At 61.3% G+C, this 22,861-nt stretch overlaps 2 protein-coding genes across 7 annotated transcripts in view; both read right to left on the bottom strand.

Annotated features, from left to right (window-relative positions):
* ZNF609 (zinc finger protein 609) overlaps positions 1-20,601 on the bottom strand; it is a 55,354-nt gene extending 34,753 nt beyond the window's left edge. For 3 of the 5 annotated variants that reach the window (XM_067004120.1, XM_067004118.1, XM_067004119.1), the window contains exons 1-2: positions 20,431-20,599; positions 7,708-8,583 (exon numbers count right to left, since the gene is read on the bottom strand). In XM_067004120.1, the coding sequence (XP_066860221.1) occupies positions 7,708-8,454 (747 nt within the window). In that variant the 5' untranslated portion in view covers positions 8,455-8,583; positions 20,431-20,599. Of the gene's footprint in view, positions 1-7,707; positions 8,584-20,430 lie in introns of all 5 variants that reach the window. The other 2 variants (XM_067004117.1, XM_067004116.1) reach the window with 2 other exon arrangements.
* Positions 20,602-22,105: 1,504 nt separating this feature from the next.
* Positions 22,106-22,861, bottom strand: part of TRIP4 (thyroid hormone receptor interactor 4) — a 32,324-nt gene continuing 31,568 nt past the window's right edge. For both annotated transcript variants that reach the window (XM_013198901.3, XM_048081385.2), the window contains one exon: positions 22,106-22,340. In XM_013198901.3, coding sequence (XP_013054355.3) covers positions 22,273-22,340 — 68 coding nt within the window. In that variant the 3' untranslated portion in view covers positions 22,106-22,272. The remainder of the gene's footprint in view (positions 22,341-22,861) is intronic.

Raw genomic sequence — 22,861 nt, forward strand, 5'->3', positions numbered from 1 at the left:
GCCCAGAAAATCTGGCTGCTTCGGTGGGCCGCAGGCTGAGGCGGTTGGTCTCCTGCCCAGACACCAGGCACCTGCGAGCCCGGTCGCGCTCGTTCTTGCCGCCGAAGGCTGGAGACGCGAGGGACGCCGTGAAGGTGCGGCACCGCTCAGCCAGGAGCGAGGGAAGCCCCTTCCCTGGGGTCTTCGACCCGAGGGCTCGCACAGGTCCCAAAGGCAGAGCAGCAGGAACCCCGAAGCAGCCCGCATTCACACAGGAAAAAACAGAAAAAACGGGATCTGCCGCTGCCCCTTCCACCGCGCCCTCCGCCTCTGAAGGGCCCCACAGAGGGAGGCGCTCCTGCCAGGAGCCAAGGCTGCGCCGCGTACGCAGCCTGGAAATCCCAGAATTGCCATTTTTGTTTTGGTTTTAATCCCCACGTGCCAAACCCACCTACAGAGAGGCGCAGCCCCACTCGGGCAGGATGCGTGCAGGTCCGAGCTCCCGCTGGGTTACCCATCGGGGAAGAGCTCCTGCCTTCTGCGGCCGTAGAAGGTGGTGGAGAAGAAGGGAGGCTGCGAGTCCCTCGGCGGCGGCGACCTGCTGCCTCCCGGCTGGGACACAGCTCCACCAGGAGCGATCCCAGCTGACCAGGCACATTTGAGGGTGGTTTCGTGCACACAGCCTTTCTGTTGTTGTTTTTCAATGCAAGATCCGACCTCGCCAGGGGCCGTGGCTCTTCCCCCAAGTCTGGGCAGCTACAAAATGCTCTGCTCGTGGCTGTAGGGTTTCTACGGAAAGGCTGCTTTCCTTCAAAGAGGCATTCACAGCCCTTCCTGCAAAGGCTCAGCCCCTCCAGCTCCCTTCACCCTTGTACACAAAGTGGAGTATTAATAGCCGGCCTGGAAGACCATAAAACACTAAATACCTAAAGGGTTCCTGTGCCTTGAAATGTTAATGCTAAGCAAAAAAAAAAAAAAGAAGAAGCCTTCCTGTTAGCAAACTGCTCGGGTCTGTGATATATATACACGCTTGCCTTCCTCCCCTCCAAGCCACAGAACAGCAAACAGCACGCGAAGCGCCGAATCGCCGCCCCGCTCACAAGGCGCCCCATAGATGCTCTCGGCTCCCCTGGCCGGGCCAGGCTGGCTTCGCCAGCTCTTGCTGATGACTTCGTTACCACCTCAAAGAGCCCGCTGGCTCCTCGCCATCCTCCCCTTACAGGATCCTTTTCAGCCTTCAAAAGAGGTTTCCCGGCCTCGCCCCAGAGCTTTCCTCTTCTTTCAAGCCTACCTCCCAGCTCGGCTTTGGTGCCCGTGCTCCCTCGGACTCGCCAAGGTCACCTCATCTGTGCCGGAGGAGATGCAGGAGCAGGGAGGGCAGGGAGGGCTCCCACGCTGCCAGGCCAGCTGGAAATACTCGCTCAGAGCCGGTACGGCTGCGTTAGCTGCATCCCTCGGCATGCCCAGCGCGGGACGGCGCGGCTCCACCACCGCACCACGTGGAGGTTTCCGTGCTGGGCCAGCCGGCGTGCGGTTCTGCCCCGGCTGAGCCGTCCGGCCATTCGAAGGATGAGAGGGGCTGCGCCCAGCACAAAGGCAGCGAACCGGCACCCGAACGACTGGAGGCAGGGACGGGGGCGAGAGGGGACGCTGGGAACAGCGCTCATTTGCATAGCACCTGGGAAAAATCACATCGCATTTACATAGCTAATTGGGGGAGCGAGCTTCCTGGAATGAAATTGCTTTCTGGCTTGGGGTAGGAAAAAGAAAAAAAAAAATAAAAAGAAGAAAAATAAAAAACGCAACCACCATTTGTAGCTGTAATTGTGCGCTCCCCACCTGCAGCACCTGCCAGCCCGCCGGCTCCCGGCGCGCATCCCGCTGCGTTCGGCACGGCGCCGCGGCTCCCTGCGGCGGGGGGAAACTGAGGCAGGGAGAAGGCGGCAGCGGCTCCACATTCACCCCCAGGAAGGGCAACCGAGAGCAGCGAGGACTCCTCTTGGATGCAAACCGCCTTGGAGTTGCATCGCATCCCAGCCCTCTGAAGGGGTGGGGAACGTGACGACCTCCTCTTGCTTGCTCTGCTTGCTCCCCATGCGACTCACTGCAGCGTGTTTCCAGGGACCCCAAGCGCACAAGGGACAGGCAATATTTTAAGATCAATCTAGACAATTAACGAGTTTTAAACCAATTTCAGTGTCAAGAGCAGGGGAAACATCATCAGATAGGAGCACGCGCTGTTACCACAGCGTATGAAAAAGCTTTGTGGTTAACTTCATCCTGCAAAGGGACATGCCTGGCCACAGCACGCCAGGACGGACCCGGGACTGTCTCAGTCAGCTCGGATCTCGCAGTGACCTCTGGCTCAGTGGCCATGAGGTCGGCCACAGATTTGCCCGGCTGCCCAACAAGGATGCTCTGAAGCCACCTGGCCGTGGCCCCGCGCTCACAGATGAGGTATCGCAGCTCCAGCAGAGCAGCGGGAACGCAGAGCCACAACGGCGTGGGGAGTGAATGGCACCAAGGACACTGCACTCGCAGGAAACCTGGGGAAGGTGGCAAGTGCTCGACGAGGCAGCCTTAAAAAGCAAGGGGAAGGAGAAGGCATAGAGTGCTGTGCTCCTGCTCCGCGGCCCTTCCCAGCGGCCTCCCCGGCTGCCAGGTGGAGGAGCAGATTTGCTCATTAGCGGATTATTCCTGGCACACTCCCCTTGCATCAGCTCCCCGGAAGGGCTGCGAGAGCAGCTCGCCGGTTTTGAAGCCTTCGGGGTTGCGAAGCGCTGGAGACGCCAGCGAATCTTCCTTTAAAGAAATCTCGCTCAGCCAGATAAATGGTGCTGTGTAGCAGGGGTCATTAGGCTAATAAGCAGCCACCGCCAGCCTGGAAGCAAAGCAACAAACACAAGAGAATCTACCAAAGCCAGTTAGCCTCCAAATCTGACCCATCTCAAGCAGTTACCATCTGCTAAGGAGTCTCCTTTGGAGGAGAAACCGGGCACATGAGTCAGCAGGATAGGTCACACGCTGGCCTTTTCATCCAAATCTCAAATCGCAAAGTGTCTGGGGAGCCGCAAAGCGCGCAACGGAGCGGACTGATAGCTTTTCTGAGCCAGGGAAGCAGCGTGCACCCAGTGCAAACCCCCCCGACGCGGAGCCCCCCCGCCTCCTTCAACCTCCTCGCTCCCGCGTTGTCATTCTGCCCCTGTGCTTTCCCAGCTCCTCCAGCGCGGCCGTGCTTCGTACCGCCGTGGCCTCGACGGGGAGCCGCCGGTCTTCGCCTCCGGAGCGCCGGGGACGTGCGCCGCGACGGGGCTGCGCTTTGAGGTGAGACCCCGGAGCTGTTCGGTCGGCTACGGCAACGCAAACGGGTCGTGCGTGGAAGCTACCTCAGCGCCTTGACTCGCCCTTCCTTCCCAGCGCTAACGCGGGGAAATCCAACGGGAGGAGATGCAGTTTTCCCCTGCCTCCACTATGGAATCTTACGAGGTGGGATCAGCCAAAACTCCCAGCCTGCTACATCTAGCAGCTTTAAAAAAAAGAAAAAAATGCACACATATAAATAACCTCTCAGTAGGAGCCAAAACTCAAAGACTAACCCCATGGTTTTAAGTGAACAAGTCCAATTTCCTCCTTTGTAGCTCTTGACACATGTTGGCTGCGTGCCCCCTCCTCGCCTTGTTCCTGCAGCAGAAGGCTCTGCACTGCAGGTCAGGGGACGATAAGGAAATGAGCAGTGTAATTTCCAAGGCCTCCAAACGCAGCCCTGTCAGCAGCTCCGGAGGCGGCTTACTCAAGCATGGCTGGAGAAAGGAAACCGCAGCGAGAGGAGCCGGCAGCTGCTGCCGCGCGCTCCCCGCCGCCTCCCGGGCGCCCTTGGCTCGGCCTCGGCCGGGGCTGCCAAAGCTGCTCCAGCTGCCGCTCCCTGGAAGGAGCCGGGGCGAGGGTGGGGAGCGGTGCGAAGCCTCGGCCTCAAGCGGCTCGCTGGGCTGGGAGCGTAGGAGTCGGGCGCGCGAGGGGCTGCCCTGCGTGCCCCCAAATCCCTGCGGGAGACGAGGCACAAGAGGGGACAGACACCGGCCTTCGTGTGCACAGCGAGACGCACGCAGCCAGCCATGAAGCACCAAGTGTTTTCCCTTCGGAGCTTTTCCTTCCTCACTTCAGCCCCGACAGAAGCAAGCCCACGATGGGCACTGCCCATCCATCACACACGGGTCAAAATCTCAAGCGTACGCCCAAGCACGAGGCTGGGGCAAGCACACGACACCACATCTGCTTCCAAGGGCACCCTCTTCATCCTCAGCGCGATGGGACTCGCCGTCAGAGTGGCCCGGGTCTTGCCAAAGCCTCACACGGCACGGCAGTGAGCTCGGAGGGTTTTGCAGGTTAAGGCAGAGAAGCTGCTTGAATCATTTGGTATCAGAGCAAAAGATCTGCCCACAGCGGGGTAAATATTGAGGCCAATAAATGGTGTGCGGACAACAAAGCTGGAAGCTACGAGCGACGTGAATGTGCCATGCCGCTCTACCTGTGCCGTCATCAGCCAGCCAAGAAGGGGGCAAGCCAGAAGCTGGCGATGGCTGAGACACCGTGGCGGAGACGGAGCCGCTTACACCAGCGGGATGAAGCAAGGCAGCGGCACAGGGTTGAGGGCCGCGTGCAACGCGCTGCTCCCAAAATCGGGTCGGGTCCAAGCCCACAGCAGTCCCTGGGCTCCGCACAGAGCATCAACCTCTTTGAGATGCAAAGCTGCAAGAAAATGCAATATCCAAAGTAGAGAAACGTCCCTACGTGGAGGGGAAATGCAGGGCGAAAATGCACCGGTGGCTTCTGACCAAAATGACCAGACCCACCCCCCTCGCTGCCCGAAACCGCAGCGCATGTGACACAGCGAGGGTTTTCTGAAGGGCCGCATCTCCAGCGGCTTCTGTTTGCCTTTTCCTCGTTTGCAGCAGCGTCACATCTGGACACTCGTCAGCAAAAACGCCCTCCTCCTGCTGAACAACCTCTCAATCAAAACAAAGCCGGAGCAGCAGCCAAGAGCTGGGAGGCTCTTTTGTTCAATGCTTGACGTCCCCTGGCCGGCCAGCACCGCCGTGCTCCCCCAAAATGCCATGCCCCCCTCCCCAAAATGCCGTGCCCCAGCATCAGCGAGCCCAGGCACTGGTCCGCACGCACCAGAGACGGGCGAAGCAGCACAAGGCTCCCTGCGAGCATTAGGCTCCCGATCCTGCCCCCACAAACATATCTGGGGAGGGGCAGCGCCTGCAAGACTTGTGCCCAAGCTAGAGGAGGGCACGTGGGGGGACAGGGCACTTCGCCGGGGAGGGCTGGATGTGGCCAAGCGCAGATACACACCTAGAAAAAGGGTGCTGGGGCTGTCGGCGCCGGGTACAGCATGGCAGCTTCACCCCGGGCAGCAGCAACCACAGCAGACATCTGGTCACAGCGGCAAACATCTCCTGCTCGGTTCGCTGCCGCGACGCACAGATGTGAGAGGATGTCGGAAAACCAACGCAAGGCTCCCTTCTACACCCGGCAAGGACTCGAGGGCTGCAACACCCTACCGTGAGGTATTTAAAGAGCACAAAAGAGGAAGGAGGGGCAAACGGCGATGTGCCTGTGGCACCAAAGTACCTTGTCAAGAAAAAATACTCGCTGCGAAAAGTGCTCTTGAATCCAGCCGGGAAGGCACATCGAAACCTCCTGGCCGCAGGCTGGCGGCTCAGTGCACGCGGGGTCCCTGCCCCTCTTCTTCGCCCCTCTCGCTCCCTGGACGGAAAGCAGCCTCCCCGCCACGCGCTGCAGCCCAGACAGAAGCGGGCGCAGCGCAGGGTGAAGCGGAGGACAGGTTGCCGGAGCCCAAAGGTTGGGCTGAGTCACGCCGTGACCGTTCCTGTTTCGCTCTGAGCGAGTTTCTCGCTTCCCAGCAGGGTTTGCCTCGGGGCGGGCAGGAAGCCGTCGCCCTCCCGCAGCCGGCACGTACCTCCGCTCGCTCTCCAGACCCCGCGTGCCGTTGTAGATGGGTACCGGCAGCTTTCCTCCCCAGCCCAAACCCCACAGACCTTCCTCCGGACCCAGGCTGTTCAAACGGGGCTCAGCCCCTCCCGGCTGTGCCTCCACCTACGTGGTTTTGCCCGAATCGGTGCAGGTAAAGCAGCACGGCTGGCCTCCCGGTGCAGCTGGATGACGTTTGCTCCCTGTCTTCACAATCCCTACCTCACCTCGGCACTTCTACCCACAGGTAGGGCTTCTGCAGCTGAATCGGTGACAGAAATACAATTTGAACTGCAAAATGCAGACGAGGCTGTACGGGGTACGACCGAAGGTCCAGCCAGCTCCCACGCGGGCTTTGGCGGCAGCCAGCAGCAGATGGCTGCTCAGGAGCGTAGCAGCCAAGCACGCTGTGACACTTCCCAGGCTCCGGCCCCCCTCGGGGTCTCCTCAAGCCAAAGATGTTGCCCCAAACAAGCGCCCAAAGCATTCCTCCTCCACAAACCCGCCCCGGCGCCCGAGAGCACCAGTAAACGTTCAGCACCCGCGGCTTTTTGCGGCCATTCAAACCCATCACGCAGAAGAGCATCCGCTCCTCTTCCCGGAACCATTCACCCCAGGTCTGCTGCTGGACAGAACACGGAAACAACGCGCCTTTCCCACGCCACTCCTTCATTTTACAAGCTTCAGCCGACTGCCCCAGGAGTCTCCTTCCCTGACACACTCAGTAGCTTCTCGCCCCGTGACCCACCATCCCCACCAGCCTTTGCTCCAGATTTTCATGCTCTATGCTGGTTTTCTTTTTGCAGATACCTCCCCAACATCTTGCTGATCTCAGCAACTCTCCCAAATCTGCTGAGCGCGGCCCCTCCTTGCATGCACCAATCCCTTCCTGGTGCCCAAAATCCCCCCGTCACGCCACGAGAGCATGTGCAGGAGCAACCCTTCGGGGCGCAGGCCAAGGCCGCACCGCGCACCTGCCAGCCACAGCTCCCCTGCTCGCCACGTGCATCGACAAGAAAATCGACCCGTGGGCGCACCGGGACCGCTGGGATTCAGGGGCACGGTGACACCGCGCGTGCGACCGGCGCAAATGAGCTTTTGTAGGCATGAACACAGAGATGCGCGTACCTGAGAGTAGCCAAAGCGCTGCTCAGACAGACGGACAGACACGAGGCCAGGGCACGCTCCACCAGCAGGAGCTGCGGGGCTCCTGGAAGAGCAGAGGGCGTCTGTAGGCTGCTCCTGCCCAGACACAGCACCAGCTCGGCATCGCTGCTGCACATTAGCAGAGGAGCAGCACGTAGAAACCACCCACGGCAACACGGTGGCCCCAGGCTGATTGTCACTGCGAGCGGGACAAAGCCCACGTACCAACAGCAGGCCAAGCAAGGAGGCTCCTGTCAGCCCTGCACCTTGTGCTTGCTCGCACGCCCACACGGATCCCGCGTTTACGAACACACGAAGGTCTCCTCTGCACATGATGCAACTGGAGAGAAACAGATTCCTCGGGGAGCTGCGGGGAGCTCCAACAGGCGGGGTGAGGCCGCTGGGAAGCGGAGCGTGGCAGCCAGCAGACTGGAAACCCGCAGTGCCCTGCTCTGCTGGAGGTGGCACGGGAGCAGGGCATCGCCCTCCCATCTGCCCAGGCTCCTCCTGCACAGCTGCAGGGACTGGGGGTCTCACAGGTGCTCGGCACCGCCACCGCCTCCACCCGCGCCCCGGCCCCTTTCTTACCTTCTCCGATTTGACCTTTTTCAGCTGCCGGCACTCGCTTTCCCCGTCCTCCAGCTCCGACTTAACTCCCAAGGGATTGAGCGCAGCTCCCGTGTCAATAGCTATACTCCCAAGCTGCTCGGCAGCAGCAGGCTCTGTTCCCTGGCCACCATCGTACTGTCCCACCCTCACCGCCAGGGCCAGGGGCTGCAGCACACCAGGCTCCTTCTCCGGCGGAGCCCCCGCACCCTCACTCCTTTCCTTCTTGCTTTTGGATGAACCACCCTCCTTGTCCTTCTTGGAGCCGGCCACGCTGCGAGATGCCTTGGCCGACTTCTCCGAGCCCTTGGGGGTGACGGCAGGCACCAAGCCACCAGAGTTTGCGCCGTCCCCAGAGCGTCCTTGAGCCTCCTTCTTGCCGCCAGCTCCCTCGCTGGGGGTGAACAAGGAGGTCCCCGGGGCTGGCTTGCCACTGTCCTTACCACTCTTGCTCCTTTTCGACTTGGATTTGCCCTCCTTGCCCTGCGGGCCTGGCACCGGGCTCACAAACTTGATGTTATCGGGCAGGGTCGCCACCGCGTTGGGTGCCGGCAGCCCCACCTCTTTGGAGCCCGACATTTCCAACTTCTGCTGATCCTTCTCCAAATCAGCGTCCAGATCAATGATGAGATTCCCTACGCCAATGTCCCATTCATCCCCGCTGTCGTACGTCTCTACCGGGTTCGCATCGATTCCTTTCCCTCCGGAAGCTCCGCTGCTCAAGGACATCTTAGAGTTAACGGCCCCTCACGGTTCAAGGCTCTTCCCTGCCTCCACGCCCCGGGGGTCCGCAGCGCGGCTGCACCTACGTCCTTGGGCTGCCAGCGGTCGGGGTCTGCCCAGGTGACGGCATCGCTGCTGAAAGGGAGAGCAGAGAGAAGAGTTACAGGCGAAGAGCACGGCGGGCACCAGACAACCCCTCTGGGCAGGGAGACGCACCACGGGCGGCGTGCAGGCAGGGGACCGGGACCAAGCCGTCCCCGCGCACCAGGTCCCCTCCAGGCCACCGGTGTCGCTTTGCATCCCCCATTACCCAAACCCCGCGTCGGGCCCAGCCAAACCTCCACCGCCAGGCAGCAGGCTCCCGCTGCATCCCCGCCGCGTCCCCTCCTCGCCGTCCCTGCAGCAGGAGCCATCTGGCATCGGTCCCTCGATCGATACGAGGCCCTGGCAGGTCACGGCTCCCGGCTCCAACAAGACATTACTCACACATTCCCCGCTCGCCATTTCCCTCTGAATTATTGAGCGCTCCCCGCGTGCTGCCCCTGGGATGGAGGATTGATTCCTCTCCTGCCAATGCCACCCACGGCCAGGGGCTGCTTGGGGGGGGCTCCTCCCTGCTGCCAGGGACGAGGTTTAGTGCCTTGGTGGCAAATAAATCCCAGCCCTGGGGCACCCACGACGCAACCGGCACTTGGAAGCATGAGAGCCGTCACCGAAGGCCAAATCGCAGAGGAAAGCGCGGGCTCTCCATCTCACATGCCCCAAGCCGGGACGGCGAGAGGCGGCACCGTGCTTTAGGGCCGTGCTCCGAACCGTCTCGCCCCGAACGAGGGGGAAGGCCGGGCCATGCCACACGGGTACCTGGTTTTCAGACAGCGCAGGGCCGGCTCCCGAGGCACTGCACACCGACACGTCCCTGGAGGCGGCGGGGGGGGGGGGGGGCAAGGAGAACAAAAAAAGAAAAGCCAACGCAAGCCGGGAAAGCGCCGAAGTCGCTCACTGCAATGAGCTGGTGGCAATTACATTTACGAGACGTAATTAACACATGAAACGGCCTCTTCCCAGCAGCCACCCGGCCCCAGCCGTGCAGCCGCCCGCTCTCCAGATCCCAGAAGAAATCCTTGACCACCCATTTGGACGAAGCTCCTCTCCAGCACCATCGTCCTTCCCCTTCCCGCCGAGCTCGAGGCCTGCTCCTGCTACTATTTACGAGCAGCACTTCAAAAAACAGGTGACTTAAAGAGAAACGAGAAAAAACACACGCACGCACACACAAATTTCTTCAAACCCCAGCAGGCAGGAGCCTGGAAAGCAGCTTCATGGTGCGTTTCCAGAGATGCAAACACTGTAAAAATGCCAAGGATTCTTTCATCAGACAGGCTGCCGCAGCCAGACCATTTTCCATCTGCTCCCCACAGCATCCCCAGCTCTGCACAGCTAATAATCCACTCTCTGACAGGTCATTACGGAGATTTTTAACCCCAGGAGCCAGGGGCTAGCATGCAAGCTGAAAATGAAAAGCACTGACCTCTTGTTTCAGCGGCAGGGAAAGTGCCGAATCAGGAGATCACTTTGTGCACCGGAGTCGCTAACGGCTTGCCAAAGCCACCCCGCGCGTTTCTCTCGCCTCCTCTTCCTCCTCCTCCTCCTCCTCTCCCGGAGGCCCGACTCACCAGCATCCCCAGAGCCCCTCTCCCCGGCCGAGCTCCCCGAATCACCGCCAGGCCGAGGAAGGCCGCGGCTCCTCGGGGGCACAGCACGGCCTCCCTCTGTGCCGTGGCGCCCGCGGCGATTCCTTCGGATGGAGGGGCGAAGGACGAGGAGCCAGGCGGCCCAGACTTAGAGCCGGCAGCGGTCCCGTTCCCCAGGCACACAAGGGCTCGGGGACGTGGGACCGGCGCAGGAGGTAGTGAGGCTCGAGACCGAGGAGCAAAGGGCCACGCGTGGGTCGGACGCTGGCCGAAGGGGCAGAGATCCGGCCCCGCAGCCTCCAGCAGGCGATGCGCAGTCTGCCGGGCCGTACTGCAGGCGGCCCAGCGTCACCTGCTGCACGTGAACGAAGACACTGCAGACAAGTATTATTTTTATACAGAAAACAAGAGGAGCAGATGAGGAGGACTTTGGTCTGAAGCTACGCAAACAGCAGCAGCGTCTGATTCCTCCCACAACAAAAGGAACGAGCCCACAAGTCCACCGGAGAGCCAGGAACAATCGAAGGTTTAGCAAACAAGAGGAGAAAACATTCACCCGACGCAGGAGGCGGCAAAAGGGAGCCCGGGCCCTGCTAGGGCAGGGAAGGGAACCGCAAACAGGACAAACAAGAACAGGCTGGGTCTGCAATAGGGAAGGAGAGGCGCGTCGTGCCGCAAGCGCTGCAGGAGCCGGCCTCCAGACGTGCCGCTGCCGGAAGAGCGAGCGGGGATCCGTGCGTTCCAGCCTGCGGTTGAAGGCTACGACCCCAAAATGAGATTTGGGTTGGTGGCTCCCTCGCAAGCCAGCCTGCATACGTGGGTCCAAAGCATTTCCCACAGCTCCCCCAAATGCCAGGTGCTGCTCGGGTGCTCCCCGCTCTCCTGTCGAGAGCGGCACCGCCGCAAACCCCGGCGCCTCACAGAGCAGACCAAAGGGATTGATCCAGCTATAAACGTGGCCTTCCCCTTACCTCCTGCCATTGCAGGATTGATCCCCGCACAACATGAAAAGCATGTGCTCACTTGTTGGCCTGGAGACCTGCCAGCAAAGCGTTTTAAGAGCAGTCCTGGAGCACAGATCCGACAAGGAGACAGCTTTCTGCTTGGGAATGCTGCACACACACAGCACCAGACATGAATAATTCAGCTCCATTAGGTGCCGAGACCTCTACAATCCACATCTCCGCACTGGGAAGGAGCCAACGTATTAGAGACAAACCTGAAAGTTCACTTTCTGAGCTAGCAGCCAACTGCAAACACACCTAGAGAAAGCTATTCAAACAGGGCCAGGGAGCACTTCAAAAAGCACCAAGCAGAGAGCTGGGAAACCGCATGAGCCCCGGCTCTTTGTGCTAAAATACGCGCAGGATGCTCCGCAGCGCGTCGGCCGAGCCCGGCTCGCCGTGGCGCTACCAGAGGCCAAGAAACCAAGCTGGGCATCGGCTGGAAGGCCAAGGGGGGCGAGGTGCAGGAGAAAGCGCTTCTCCTGGCGACAATGCAGCCGGCCCACACGTAGAAAGGCTGTCTCATACCCATGTGCTCCAGCCCGCAGCGCTCCAGGATCAGCCCCTGGTGGCTTCCAGACATGACTGACTGCAATTTTCACCCTGATTAACTTTCAGGAATGCCCGTGAGAAGGAGCGGCAAAGAGGACGGAAAAATCTCCTGGATGCGGCGCTTCCTCCGGCTGGGAGCGGAGGGCTCCGGCGAGCTGGTCTCGCGGGCATCCCCGGGGAGGCGCGGGGCGACGCGGGAGCGTGGTCCCCGTGTGCCACGAGGCCTTTCCTCCCGCCGCCCCTCGCTGGCAGCCAGCCTGCAGCTTTCCCCATACGCCGCCTCAACACCAGATCCCTTTTTGTTTCCTTTTACGACTAAAGCAAACTCCGAGGGGACGCGCCTCCCTTTCCAGGGCCGCCGCGCTCTCTCCCCGCTCGCCTCCTACCGCCGCGTTCGTAATCCCCCAGCTGGGCTTGTTTGGGTTGGATTTTTGTTAAGCAACTCCCGTGTCTTTTCTGCAGATTTCTTTTTAAGATGTTCCTTTTCTCCCCGCCCCCTCTCTCTAGAGATGGGGGGGGGGGGGAAGAGAGAAAAAAAAAAAGAGAAATGTTGAATGAGAGCCAGCTGGCACGCACAAGAGGAGACGGAGAAATCTGCACAAAGGAGCTTCCTCACTCACTTGCTGCTTTCAGCTCCAGAAATCCGGCAGGGGAGGAGGGTTTGCTCTCCCCCGTGCATCAGTCAAGCCGAAGCAGACAAAGGAGATTTACCATGACACCCTCCAGAACTGCCACCCGACAGGGGCAGGGTTCCTCGATTGCGTCCGCGCGGCGGGAGCCCGCGACGTTGCGAAACGCGCCGAGGCGCGGGGCTTCGAAACCAGCTGCTCAGCGCGGAACCGGGCACGACCCGAGCGGAGGAGCCGCGCTCCTGCCTCCGCGCACCGGGAAAACTTCGGTGGCTCCCGGCTCCAGCGGGACGGCGCGGGCGAGCTGCCAGGAGCCAGCAGGCTGAGCCCAATTTGAATAAAATGGAGCCACCCTTCTCGTTTAATATGGAGGTGCACCCCACTGAGACTACATCTTCCAGCATGCAATGCAGCTGCAGCGCCCGGCGAGCGCTCCAGAAACTTGTGCCGGGACTCCAAGTTTCCGTCGGCTGAGCCTTGACACCAGAGATGAACCTGACGCGGGGCATGAGTCATTTGCTGGCGCTCGGTAGGAAAGCCTGCGGCGTCCGAGCGCAGGCCGGGGAAGGATGGGAGCGGGGAGCCTTTAGCCGAGGGGAGGCCAGGCGTCTCTGCCCGGGTGCCCCGGCCTGCCCGCGGCGGAGTTTCGGAGGGTTATCAGTCGTGACACCCACCTGCACCCAAACGCCCGCGTAAGCGTCGACATAACACTCGGCATCAGTCAAAAAACGTGGTTCAGATCAAAACTCAAGCTCGCATCCACCCCTGTATCTGCTGGGAACCTTAAAACACAACCTTAGCGGCAACATTCAGTTGAGATTATTACAAAGAAGCACAGCAAAACCAGAGGTGCCACAAGATAGAGGTACACGGCGCCAGGTCTGAAGGAAACGCTTTGCTGGGTTAGCTACAACTCGGCATTTACCTCTCCTGACACTTATTTAACACCGACGCCAAAGAGGCATTTAGGAGAAGCTCAGTCGGCGGCTGAAAACCCCCAGCATTCTCGAACAAGGCTCAAGAGCAAAGCCAGCCCCGGCGGACCCCCGCGCATGCACACGCTCCCCTCAGCCCCGAACAAGCCAAACGCGACCGGCAGCGACGTCACCGGTGCGTGAGGCACACAGAAAGGGGGGAACGAAAGGGAGGAAACGTTTCAGGCCTTCCTTGTATCAGGAAACAGGAAAAGTGGAACAAGCTCTTCTTTAATCCTCCCATCGCTCTTGGAAGTGTCAGCACCAAAGTCACAATCTTCTGTTTGTTCGTGCCTTGAGAGCCCGCGGTTCTTCAGATTTACAGGTATTTCATTCTGGTGCTTCTCAGCCCTCGCATTTTTTTCAAGCTACCTACCTCTGCACTGAATCAAACACAGGCTTCCTCCGCCGATACGCAGGGAAATCCAAGAGCTTCCTATTTCAAGGCAACGAATGGCGAGAGAAACATCGCTCACACGCACGATCCTCGGCACCATCAACAGAAGGCACCTACAAACCCACGTGAAGGCACCAAACACCACCTCCTTCCATTGCGATACAGGACAACAGACACACGTCACCTTCTTGGCCCTCCCGCTTGCTCTCCGCTTACCCACAAACACGGAGTCACCCCCGATACCCGGCTTGGCACCTGCCCAGCTCACCAACACGCACACGGGGAACGTACGTGAATTAGGGGTGCTCAGCAGGGATCTACCCCTTGCACCAAAGCTCCACCTCGACTGGCACGTGACGGTCCGACAATAACCAGAATTACAGCACCGTCCTCACCCAAAACCCACAGCCCCTGCCCCGTCGGTGGGGATCGCAGGTGCCGCCAGCTCCGAGCACAGGCCTTGCAGGCGCTGGCAGCTACGTGGTGGCACGAGCAGTCCCTGCGAGCACCACCTGGCCAGGATGAGCTCGGAAACGCTTCGGAGCAGCCTGCAGAGCAGGATGGGTGCTACCAGCAGCGCCAGACCCAGCACGGGTGCTCTCCTAGCACGCCGCAGCTCGCTCCCGTTGCACCCAGTCAGCCACGCCGCTGCCGGCTGCGTCCAAAAATAACATGAAACACTCGAAACGGGACATCTGAGCGAAGCCGTTTGACTGGCACCGAGCTGTGCATCGTGACGCTTCCCACAGGGACATATGGGACAAATCTGGGGGTTGATTCTCCCTCATCCACGGAGCTGTTCTCCATTAGGAAACTGGAACTAACGCAGCCGTGCGGATTTCAAACCGGTCTGGTTACACCCCTGCTAACCCCAACGCAGAAACGAGCTGATTTATGAGAGGCTTAGAGATATCTGAACTGGTGGCCTGTCCTCGCCCACAACCTCCAAGGGGGACCGGGCCAGAGAGCACTTAGAAATAACCAAGGCAGCTTACAAATTTCAGATAAAGCTCCGCGCAGGCTGGAGGGACGCCAACAGCCTGCAAAAGTCGGCAGCAAAAGGAAGCAGCAAGATGGATGTGATCAGGAAAGATCCCTGAAACATCAGTCACGGAGATGGGAAGAGAGAAAAGCTGGCACCGAGCGGAGGCGTGCGATGGGCATAAACAACTGGCGGAGCAAGCGCTGGGAAAAAAGCAGCTCGGCCTTCCCCTCCGCTCACCCAACGCCATCCGCAGGGCTGCAGAAGCGCACCGGCAGTTTTGGCAGCAGCCCGAGCTGCTGGGCGTTGGTGGGAGCAGACCGGGCACGTCTCGGCAGCGAGCTGCGCCCTTCCTCTCCGGGCCTTCGGAGGCAGGGAGGCTCCTCGCCTCGCCCCCCGCCATGCCGCGAGCATCGGAGACGCCGGTGGGAGAGCGCCCGGGCAGGGGGGCAGCGCACAAGCCAACCTCTCCCTTCTGCCTTCGCCACCCCAAGGGAGAGCCCCGGGGCGATGCAAACCAAGGGCTCTGCACCAGCTCCCGGCCACGCTCCCACCTGGGTATCGACACAAAGGAGGCACCGAGCGCACGCCAGGGCCGGGCAGCACGATGCTTCTCCACGGAGGAGGAGGGAGCGCTGCGTCCCGACCGCTCCCGGGACTGCAGAGCAGAGGCAGCGAGCTCCTAGGTCTTATTTTAACTTGAGGAGAGAGCACTGGCAGCCTTGGCCCTTTCCCAGGCGTCAGAGGAGGAAGAACATCTCTCCGCCGCTCCAAAAATGAAGGAGCCGCCACTTCCCCTATTAATGCCTTTAATTCCCCTCATTCAATAACCAATTAGGGCACCTTGGCTACACAAGCAAAGGCTTCATTTGCAGCAGAAGACTGTACGTGCGGCTGTAATCCCTCTTGCTGTCAAGCCATCAGCCTGGGAACACTTTGGGAAAAACCAGCCAGACTGCAAAGTGCGGGAGGAGGGAAGGCAGACGCAGACAGGGACGAACGCAGGCACAGGGAGTACCAGACCAAGAAATCCCTCCAGCGCTTTATTTCCCCACCACCTTTTTTTTTTTTTTTTTTAAACGAGAGGGATAATAAATAGGTGTGTTTCACAGATTAATAAAGCACATTTGCAAAGCTATGATATACATCAGAAAGTTGCTAATTCACGCTAATGGCCCATTGCAAATTACCGAATTTTGTGAATTAGCCAGCACGTAAAGGAATACAATACAAAAAAAAAAAAAGGCAAGAATCATGCATCAAAGTGTACTTGGCTTATTTTGGTAGCTGTAGTCCAGCTGTAATTACTTGCGGCAATAAGTACAAAGGGAAGGTATGGATTAGATGCTAAACCAGAAAAAATGAAGAGAAAATCTTCAGGACAAGAACCTTCACTGCCGCATCGCCCACCAAACCTTTTGGGAAGGAGAATTCATGGAGACCAGTGAGCCTCCACCTCTTCATCCGGAGCCGGGGCAGTTTGCGCCAGCCCCCCTCGCGCCTTTAGAAGCTGCGGGCAGGCTCCTGAGCTTTCGTTGGAGCCCCAGATCCCGGGGGAACTCAGAGCCAAATCTTGAGAGTCAGCCAACCAGAGATGCTCCATTTCACCAAAACCCAGGAGGGGCTCCCCAGGTTTACTAACAGCGTTCTAAAATCGCCCTGTTTTGTTACCGGTAAATCACCGTACCCATGCAAAACGAAGAGATGGCGCACCCGACGAAGCGCAGTCCGCAGCCAACGGTCTTCCAGCTGTCACGAGAGGCCGAGCAGACCCACCAACAGCTCAAAGGGAAGATCTGATGCTGAAAAACTTCTCCGTGCCCACGACACACTCGGTGACAGAGCAGCGAAAAGGGACTTCATCTTTCCTCTCCTTGTCTCTTTTCTTGCTCCAGAAAACAAGGAAATGAATTGCAGAAGTTGAGCACTTAATGCTTAAATACAAGATCAAGATTTTCCTCAAGTTATCTTTCCTCATCCACAACCATGCGCTCGCATCCTTCCGTACCTCTCTGCACACACACCCCCCCCCCCACGCGGCATCAGAGCTGATGTTTAAACAGGTACATCAGAGATTTCTTTGCATGTGAAGGACGCTCGGCTGCAAAAAAAGCAAAACAACATCTCAGCTTCAATTAGGAAACAGATTTTCTTTTTTACCGGGACCCAGAAGTGAAATAGGCATTTCCTTCAAAGAAATTAATAAATTTGACACACAAAAAAAAGAAATCTCAGAAGCAGCCAAAGTCACAGCCACGTTTCCCAGACAGACAGCCGTCCCCTTTTCCCTTACTACAAGGCCATCAGAGCACAAACTTAGCCTTTTCCCTGAAACCACGCTGTACCACGAGGCACCGATCCCAGTTAGCAGGAAAGCGCGTTTTTCGTGTGATCGCCAGCTGCCGTGTCCCGACGGATCTTTTCTTTTCCTTCCCTCGCACGAGAGCTGCCGAGGTCGCACCGCTCCGGTCTGCACCCGTCCTGCAGAGCGACCCCGAGAGCTGGGGAGGACGAACGGGACCATCGGGCTGGGTGCCAAATGAGCTCGCTGGCTCCTCACCTGCTGCAAGGGCAGCCAAAGTACCCGTGCGCTCCGAGGCCACCTCAGGGACCCACCCGAGCCAGCAGAGCTCCGCAGAGCTCCCTCACGCTTCGCTCGTGCCCACAGAGCATCAGCAGAAGAGAGGTGCCAAGGGGGAACCACAGACTAACGCCGCCTGGCCATCTCCAGGAGCTTTGGGAAGGTCGGCGTGCACAGACATCTCAAAAAGTCTTCCCATGAACAGCCACCAGCTGCTGGGAAACACGAGGCGGGTTTGGGAACAGCCCAGTGACCCTCGCAACACAAACCGGGGAAACTGCCGTCCACGTCCCACAGCACGCACCACCAGGCTTCCCTGAAACAACATACCTGGGACCATAAATACCATCCTCTTTACATAAGGCTCCGGATAAAGGGGACAAAGAGGCTTACTGCCTTACAGCTGGCACCAGCATTGCATCAGCGCCCCGAGGCCTTAATCCGAATCCGAGCACGGCCGCGTGGGAATGCAGCGAGGCTCCGGCCCGCCGGAGCGACCGCGGGGTCGAGAGCGATGCGGCTCAGCCCGGCTCTGCCCACCGCCTCGACGAGCAAGCAGAGGGAAAGTGCGCCCGGGAAATACCAAGGCAGTCGCGGTGCCAGAGACCGCTGCCTTCGCCAGGCGGCTGAGCGGCCCCAGCGGCAGCTCCCAGCCTTTGTCACAGCCACGGTTACCAGCCGCGCACATGGACAGCGATCCACGTGCGCAGGGACGCCCGCGCAGAAGCGCCAGGTCCACGAGGCAGCTCCTGGCGTTCTTTAACTTATGCGAAAGGCAAAGAACATAAAAAATACTGCGAATGCAAACCTAGAGGCAGATTTAAATTCAGCGGTGCCCAGTTCTCAAAGAGAACAAACCTGACCGACCTTGTTCATACATCATAAAGACACACAAGCTGCTAGGTAGCTTCGACGTGGCTTCAGCATCCCCCCACTGCCCTCCTACCTCGTGAGCCATTTCTTCCTGCAAACGCTTCCAGAGAGCCAAACGACTTAAGAGGAGAAGCTCTGGTGGCCGCAGAGTTGCGACCCGGGGTCACGGCCGCATGGCTGCGGTTCCTGCACGGGGACTTTGCAACCTCGCGACTGCATGGAGGGAGAAATTATCCGCCGTTACCACCCGGCCCACGGCGCAGGGCTGCAGATGGATGCGCGCCCCTTATTCGCGACAGCTTCTCCCCCCAAGCCACGCTCTGCAAAAAATAACGCTCGCTGCCTTCCACGCGCGCAGAGGACGCGGCGACGGGGTACCGCGTGCGCTGAGACACCTCCGCGCACGCAGCGGCACCTCCAGCGAGCGAGCAGCCGAATGGCGACTCGCAAAGCACACGGGGCCTCCGCTGGAAATGAAGTCCAAGCACGAAAAAAACCCCAGCGCCCCGGTCATACTCAATTACAGGTCATTACAACTTGCTTGATAATTAATTTCCTCTGGTGGCTCTAAACTGGCTCGGGGCCCTCGTCCTGAACGCGAGGCCGGTTTAGGTAAAACATTAAATCCTTGTTCTTTCGCACCAGCGAGATGGCCACGCTCCTGGCGCTCTGCACGTCTGCCTTCCTCAGCGAGCTCTACCCCGCGGGGAGAGCAGAAAACGCTGGTGGATTACAGAGGGCGGAAAAAGGACGAGGATTTTTGTTTTCAAGACCAAAACGGCTTCGGAACAATAAATTATAAATTATCCCGTTCAGAAGCCAATCAATAAAATAAGCTGGCTGGATTTTTCGAGCGCCGTGCACGGCTGTGTACTGCCAACAAAGAGCCAGAAATGTGCGGCATAATCCTACGCCGGAGTCATCACACAAAGCGTGGAAATAGGTTTTCCTGAGGATGTCCAGGCGAGGAAGGCTCGCGCACCAGCATCGCCCCTGCTCTGAAAGTCGGCCCCGACACCGGCATCCTTATTCTTCTGGAGGGGGAAAAAAGGGCCCGCGAGCTCTCGGCCGTACGTCACACAAAAAAATTTGTCTAACACCTCCTCCGAGGGAACGGGCCTACCCAGAACGGGGGGGGAAGGAGGGAAATAAAAAAAAAAAAAAAAAAGAGGAAAAAAAGAGGCCTGCTGGGAGGTGGAGGGGAGCCAAGTCTGACAGACAAGACCTGAACCTGTGACCTTCCCTGTGTACACAATGGGCGGGAGGCAGCGCTTTATCTCAGGAGCGGCCGTTCTCACCCCTCCGCTGCACCCGGAGAAAACCGGAGCCGTCCGCGGCCGCCGTGCCCGGCCGGCAGCTTCGGGGCTCACCGCGGCGGCGGGGGCTCGGGGGGGGGCTCGGGGGCTGCGGGCCCGGCCCCACGCACCCTCAGCGGGACGGGGCTGCAAGGGGGCCGGCGGCTCCGGCGCGGGGTGCGGGGGGTGCGGGGCCCTGCACGCCGTGCCCTGAAGGAAGGGCAGCTGGGGGGAGCCCCGGGCCCTCCGGCGGTCCCCCCCCGGCCCGCAGCCACGGCTTACAACGGGAAACCGCCTGCCAGGAGGGTTTCGCCTGCTGCCGGGGGGGGGGGGGGGACACACACGCGCGGTCCCCGCGGCGCTGCGGCCTCACGGGCGCGAGGGGAGCGGCCCCCCCCCAAAAGCCGCCCCCCGGGGGGCTCCGGGCACCCCGGCCCGAGGAGCCGGGGCACGGCGGGGACGAGCCGCGGTCCCCACGGCAGCCGGGGCCCCGCGGACACGGGGGGCTCCGTGCCGGGCGGCCCCTGCACCCCCCCCCCCCCTCTCGGTACCCGGGGGCTCCGCGCACAACGCGAGGCCCCCCCGACACCGAGGGGCTGGGGGGGGGGGGGGCAACGGCCACGGGAAAGGGGGGGGCGTGAGGGGGAGCCGGGACCAACGGCCCGGGGGAGGAGGGACCGGGGGGGGGGGGGTCCCGGCCCCAACGGTGCCGGGGGGGGGGGGGGGGGGGCAGCGGGGAGACCCCGGCCCCAACGGCCGCTGGGGGGGAGGGGGCGGCCCAACGGTCACCGGCGGAGGGGGAGGGGAGGGGAAGGGAGGGGGGGTCCCAGCCCCAACGGCTGCAGGGGGGGGGTCGGAACGGGCTCGCCCCGTGACGATCCCCGCGGGGGGGCCCAAATCCGCCCCCTCCCGCTCCGCCGGAGCCGACGCCGTTCTCCGCCCCCCCCCACCCCCCCCGGTAGTCGGGGCGCCGCGGGGCACGGCCGGTCCGGGCCGGCACTCACCCGGCTCCGCTCGCGTCCCGGGCGGCCCTAGGTCTCCTCCATGGGGCCGCGGGGCTCCGCTGCGGGCAGCTAGGGCCGGGCCGCCGGGCCCGCCATGCCGCCGCGCTGGGCCCGCCGCGCCGCGCCGCTCGGGCAGGCCGCGCCGGTGTCCGCCTGGCGGGGCGGGGCGGGGCGGGGCGCGGGGCCGCGGGATCGGCTCCGCTCGGCCCCGCTCGGCTCCGCTCGGCCGCGTTCGGCTCCGCTCGGCCCCGCTCGGCCCCGCTCGGCTCGGCGGTGCAGCCCGGAGCCCGGAGCGCGGAGCCGGAGCGCGCCGCCTTCCCCCCCCCCCCCCCCCCCCCCCCCCCGGCGGCCGGCCGCAAAACGCGGAGCGGGAGTGAGCGCGGCGAGGAGCGGGGGGCACGGAGAGGGGCCGCGGGGCTGGGGCATCGCTGCCCGGGGCCGGGCCGGGGGGAGGAGGAGGCTCCGCGGAGGGACTCGTTGGGGCGCGGGGACCGGAGCCGGGGTAGCGGGGCAAGCTGAGGGGGAGACGCAGGGCAGGTGCGAGGCAGAAGTTCTCCCTGGGAGGCCCTGGCTGCCCGCAGCAGCCGCGGGTCCCGCTCGCTCCGAAGCCGGGCAGCCCGGCACAGCCCCCAGGCGAGGAGAGCCCCGACGGCACCCGCGGGGACCCAGGGCAGGGCAGCAGGCGGGCGCCTGGGGCCCGTTCGCCAGCTCCAGCCCCCCACAGGCGGCAGAAGAAGGGCCAGAGGCCGCCTCCCGGCACCGGGCACCTCGCTCGGGGCAGGTTGCGGGGGGGGTCCGGGAGCGCCCCCGGGGAGGAGGAGGTGGCTGCGGACCCCCTGGAGCCAGGGGGCCTCCAGGGACTTGGGAACAGCGGGGGCACGGTGAGGCAGAGCCTGGAGCAAGGCGGCACGTGGGGCTCACAGCCCAGAGAGCACCAGCGCGTAATGAGCACGGGCACGTCAATGCGGGGAGATGCTGAATATGAAGGATTAAAGAAAGGGGGAAATTAATCTTGTTCGCAAGGCACAGAGGGTTTTTAACTTGCACACGCAGCTGCAGCAGGAGCAGCTTTTGCAGGGAGGCTGCGGCTTCGATACAAACCGGGAGAGAGAGATGCACGGCCGGGCACGTCCCAAAGGCACCAGGAGCTGCAAGGGCGCGCTCCCGCTGGCAGCCTCACGCACCAAGCCTCCGAGCAGGCACGGACCAGAGCCCACCTCTCACCCCCGATCCCCTAGATGTGCTGTGGGGCTGGAGGGCACAGGCATCCCAGCTGGCTGGAGGCAGCCCATGAGCCCCACGTGCTTTCTTGGCCCAGCAGAAGCCATCGTGCACTGCAAGCCCCGCCAAGCACCTAGGAGCAGTCATGGCGCGCTGTCCTGCAGGGCCGGTGCCACCACGTGTCCCAGTCCAGCTAAAAGGCACAAGCTGCCTCTTCGCCGAGCTGCCCGAGGAGCGGGACGCCGCCACAGCCGGGACAGAGACAGCTCCGACGGGCTGGGACGGTGGCCGGAGGCCGTGCTGGCTGCTGCCCACGTGCTCCCTGGGACCAGTCGTGGGACTGCTGCGTCCCCATCGGGGACAGACGCCAGCACTCAAATGTGTCATCGCATCGGCTCCATCTCCCACCCACCCCTTTCCGTGGCGCTGGGCCCTGGGCAGGGAAAAAGCTTGGTGAAAACACTTCTCCTTTTAATGCTTTTCAAGTACAACAGACAGAGCGATACCCAACGGCGGCGGCGGATCCTTCTTCCCGCGAGCACCTGCTTCCAGAGTCGAGGGCCACGGCAGCACCCGCGGGTGGCGGTCCCGGTGGCAGTGCCCGCGTGGGAACGTGGCAGCTCACACCACCGCTTTCTGCTTCATTAACCCCTTCTTTGCTCCCTGATGGATCTTTGAATCCAGCTTCCCTGTAGAGGGGGGGGGAAGAAAAAAAAACAACCCTCATCACTCTTTATTTTTAAATGCTATTTGCATTGCAAATCAGCTGGAGGCAGCGAGGTCTCCTAGTTAGTGTGTTGCTGTCACATTCAATTATCGTGCTTGAGGAGCCAGGCGTTTCCAGCCGCCATGGCTTTCCTCCGCAGGCGCGACACGGGAGCCGGGGCAGCGCGCAGCACACAGGCGCCGGGGGGGCTCCAGCAAGGAGGAGAGCAAATTAACATCCAGGAGGAAAGCGATCTCTTTGCTCGCCCCCAGGATGCGTGTCAACACGTTCGAAGGAAGCCCGCAGAGAGCGGGGACAAGCGCCGTGGCAGGGACGCGGCACAGCCAGCAGGCGGGGAGGGTGGCGCGCTACTGCAGGGGAGCAGCCCCGTCCCCCTCTCCCTGCCCAGACCCCAATTTCTCCAAAGCAAGGTTGGTCTCCAGCCCAGCTACAGCACGGCCAAGGGAGCTCCTGGGGATGAGATGGCCCGGGCTCCAAACCTTT

The sequence above is a fragment of the Anser cygnoides genome, chromosome 11 (assembly GCF_040182565.1).
Source record: "Anser cygnoides isolate HZ-2024a breed goose chromosome 11, Taihu_goose_T2T_genome, whole genome shotgun sequence".
NCBI lineage: Eukaryota > Metazoa > Chordata > Aves > Anseriformes > Anatidae > Anser > Anser cygnoides.